General features: G+C 46.1%; 1 protein-coding gene across 1 annotated transcript; it reads left to right on the forward strand.

Annotated features, from left to right (window-relative positions):
* The first annotated feature begins 517 nt into the window (after positions 1–517).
* sox1b (SRY-box transcription factor 1b) lies at positions 518–1,582 on the forward strand. The gene has a single exon (XM_034551518.1). The coding sequence runs from the start codon at positions 518–520 to the stop codon at positions 1,580–1,582; it is 1,065 nt and encodes a 354-aa protein (XP_034407409.1).
* Positions 1,583–4,042: the final 2,460 nt, after the last annotated feature.

The raw sequence follows: 4,042 nt of genomic DNA on the forward strand, positions 1-4,042 counted from the left end.
GTTGTGTGTGTTTTTAGCCACACACACACACACACACAAAACAGATGACAGAGGGAGTAATTTTGAGGTCTCGCGCTCCGACGTCACCAGAACCTCGAGCCCCCCTGCATGCAAATCACGCCTCTCGCGGAGCCTCTCCATTGGCCGCCTCTCGCTCATTTAGCTGCTGTCGGAGCGCGCGGCCCGAGCACGCGCCGGTAACTTTTCCCCAGTACAGCTTCAACCAAAGTGAGCTCAAACCACCGGTTTCTATTCCACGGGGACGCTCGTGGATGACAGGCTGGGGAGGAGGAAAAAAAAAAGGAAGCCCGGAACAAGTTTCCCCTCTTGAGTGGATTTCATCCTGAGACTCCAGCACCTTTTCATCTCTCTCTCTCTCTCTCTCTCTCTCTCTCTCTCTCTCTTCCTTTAACTCGCGGTGTCTCTCGCTTCTTTCGGAGGTTTAAGCTGCGCGCGGGCCAGACTGAATGTGTCTGTGTATTTGACTGAGAAGACTTGTCCTACCAAGACCAGCTGAATGTACAGCATCATGATGGAGACGGACTTACATTCCCCCGTGGTGCCCCAGACCAACCCGTCGAACCCTGGGGGACACGCGGGTGGAATAGGCGGGGGGCCCGGCGGAAAAGTGCCCCAGGACCGAATCAAGAGACCCATGAACGCCTTCATGGTCTGGTCCCGGGGCCAGCGGAGGAAAATGGCACAGGAGAACCCCAAGATGCACAACTCCGAGATCAGCAAGCGGCTGGGCGCCGAGTGGAAGGTGATGACCGAGGCGGAAAAGAGACCGTTCATCGACGAGGCGAAGCGGCTGCGGGCCATGCACATGAAGGAGCACCCGGACTACAAGTACCGGCCGCGGAGGAAGACCAAGACGCTGCTGAAGAAGGACAAGTACTCGCTGGCCGGAGGGCTCCTCGGCTCACCTGTGGGTCTCGGGATGGGCGGAGGGCAGAGGCTGGAGAGTCCTGGCGGGTGCCACGCGGCGGCGAATGCGGGCTACGCCACGCACGTGAACGGCTGGGCGAACGGCACGTACTCGGGCCAAGTGGCGGCGGCGGCCGCGGCGGCTCACGCGATGATGCAGGAGGCGCAGCTGGCGTACACGCAACACCCGGGCTCCGGAGCTCACCCGCACCACCCGCACGCGCACCATCACCCGCATCACCACCCGCACAACCCGCAGCCCGTGCACAGGTACGACATGAGCGCCTTATCTTACAGCCCCATCTCAAACTCTCAGAGCTACATGAGCGCCTCTCCGCCGGGCTACGGAGGGATCACCGGCTACACTCACCAGCACCAAAGCTCCGGTGTGTCCCCGGTGTCCGGGACGCTCGGAGGGACTTTGGGGTCCCTTGTGAAATCTGAGCCTAGCGTGAGCCCCCCAGTTTCCACGGCGCGCGGACCACCGCCGTGCCCGACGGGGGACCTGCGGGACATGATCAGCATGTATCTGCCGACCGGCGAGGTGGCGGGGGACGCCTCCGTTCACAGCAGACTGCACGTGCTCCACCCGCAGCACTACCAGAGCAGCGGCTCCACTCCGGTAAACGGGACGGTTCCTCTGACTCATATTTAAATCTCTAAATGTACTATAAGCACTACAAACCACAACCAAATATTAAAAAAAAAACGTAGATGTGGGCGCAGGCTGCTGATGAATTGTAAATTATAGGCGGTTATAGCCATAAAAATGCAATCACTTTGAACAAACTTTTTTATTGTTATTTTTATTTTCTTTCAGTGATGGATTTTTGTCTGTCCGAGCTAAAAGGAAAGCGCATCCAATTTACTTTTTTTGCTCTCTGGAACAGAGCATGCCAAGTTTTAAACACGATTTAAATTATAATCCGTGAAGGCTGGTGAATTTTTAAAGGTTATTTTTTATTTTTTCCCGACTTTTTCTGTGGAATTAAAGGCACCAGCTGTGTGTTTGAGGGATCCTGAAAACCTATTTAATTAAAGAAGGGAACCGTATAATAAATGGAGGGCGGTGTGGAAGATGTGTTTAAAAAAAAAGAAGAAAAAAAAAGAAAGTTTCTAGGCTGCAATTTAAATTGATTTCCAGTTTTAATGCTTGTAAACATGTGAGTCAGTCGGTGTAATTTGAATTTGTTTTGTTGTTGTAAAATCTTGTAAATTGTGAATAAATAGGCCTACTGAAAACATGTTTATGCAATTGTACATAATTTACAAAATACCAAGCTTCATTTTCGGGTTGAAGACGAAACAATTTTTGAGCTGAGTTTAACGCATTTTCGTGAAGTGTTAGTTTTGTTGGTGGGTTATTTATTTTTGCAGAGTATTTAAAAACGGCTCGAGGGAACTGTTCCTCCAATATTAAATGTTTATTCGCATTGATTTCAATTCTTAAATATATTGTCAAATGAGCTTATTGTGTCGTTGTATGAACACGGGTTTAATGACGTCGTGGCAAACAGTTCAAATCTGCTCAAAATGTAAATCACAACATTAAAAGAATAATTACAACATAACAGCAGCCATATTTTCTCGGTGATGTCATTGAATTGATTTTTTTTTTCAGTCGGGCCCTTAATTGATTATTTCTAATAATTTAAATAGGATACATTGTTGCTTTGATAATAGAAAAAATAATAATCTGTTAGATCTTCTAATTATCCTCTTTTTAGCTTGCATGAATCTTGATGTGTATTTCATCAATACAAATTAATGTTGGACATCATGTGTCATATTAAGTTGATGGGAGAGGTGTGAGTTTATATTGAAGGATATGAAAATAGGCTATAGGCATATATTGTTTTTCCTGAAATTACTTTTTGTTATTTAGTCTTCAACCGCAGATTTAATGATATCTGTAATTATGAAATTATGTTTCATAATATACCTCCAGGAGCTGGAGGATACAACATCCTGGAACTCAGTGGTTAAACTAAACACTTGTTGGTTGAGGATTTTCTCCTCAGGGAGAGCACAACATATTTAATAACATCCTCATTTTCTATTTTCCTATCATTTTAACATGGGTCATATACACTGCCATGCTTTAAAACTACATGTTTATTATTGAGCACTGCCAGAACATACATCGCACAAACACAATAGATTTTAGGTATATATTCAATGTTCGTGAATTATCAAGATTTCTCTCTATTTCTTGCATTATGTTGTGAAAACACACGGAGGATTTTTTTTAAAAGCTAAATCCCAAAGTATTCCCACTCAAGTTGAATATTTCTACTCAACTTCTCGCATGATTTTTTATAAACTTGATCACGCAACGTCTGAAAATTTGCTTTGAACTCACTTCCACGTGGTGACTTTGTTATTGCTTTTAGTAAAATATGGACCTAGCAAAGCACCGTTTTTGTTGTCTTCTTTTTTTTTTTTGTACCTGCCTCAGGGGTCATGACCTCAGTAATCTGGATCTCAAGCAGACGTAAATCTGAAAACAAGAGTATCCGAGCTTCCAATTCTTCAGCCGGCCTCAATTGGGCCCACTTCAACCCCGCCTCCACCTGGGTCCTCCAGTCTTACCCCCCCCCCCCCCCCCCCCCCCAAAAGCATGTGTGTGCATGTGTGTGTGTGTGTGTGTGTGTTCTCCTGCTTGTTAAATTATTTCCTTCTTTAAATGTGATGGCTGAATCACTGGAGGCCCCGGGGTAGGATGGAGAGGGAGGGATGAATGAATGAGCGGAGAGCAGAAAAGGAGGAGGTGAGGAGAGCAGGTTTTTGTGTTGTGGGAGAATGGGGATTAGTCGTGGTGTAAGCCGGGGCAGCCGGGGGTCACCCCCAACAAAAAGCCCGGCAAACAACACCCCAGGTTTTATGAGAGTAATTCCCACTCGGGTCTGGACTTAAAAACAAGAGGGCAACAATGATGCAAATCACATATAATAAAGCTGTTTCCATGGATGTCAGCTGTATAAACTGAAGGTATTCATTAAACCTGAATGATCCCTATGGGACTTATTTCAGTTACATTCAGATTGATATATTTTATGGGATTGTCTTTGCTCTTTAAGTTTTGATTGATATGCGAGGGGTTTATCTTCAGAAA

This window comes from Cyclopterus lumpus, chromosome 2 (assembly GCF_009769545.1).
Source record: "Cyclopterus lumpus isolate fCycLum1 chromosome 2, fCycLum1.pri, whole genome shotgun sequence".
Classification (NCBI taxonomy): Eukaryota; Metazoa; Chordata; class Actinopteri; order Perciformes; family Cyclopteridae; genus Cyclopterus; species Cyclopterus lumpus.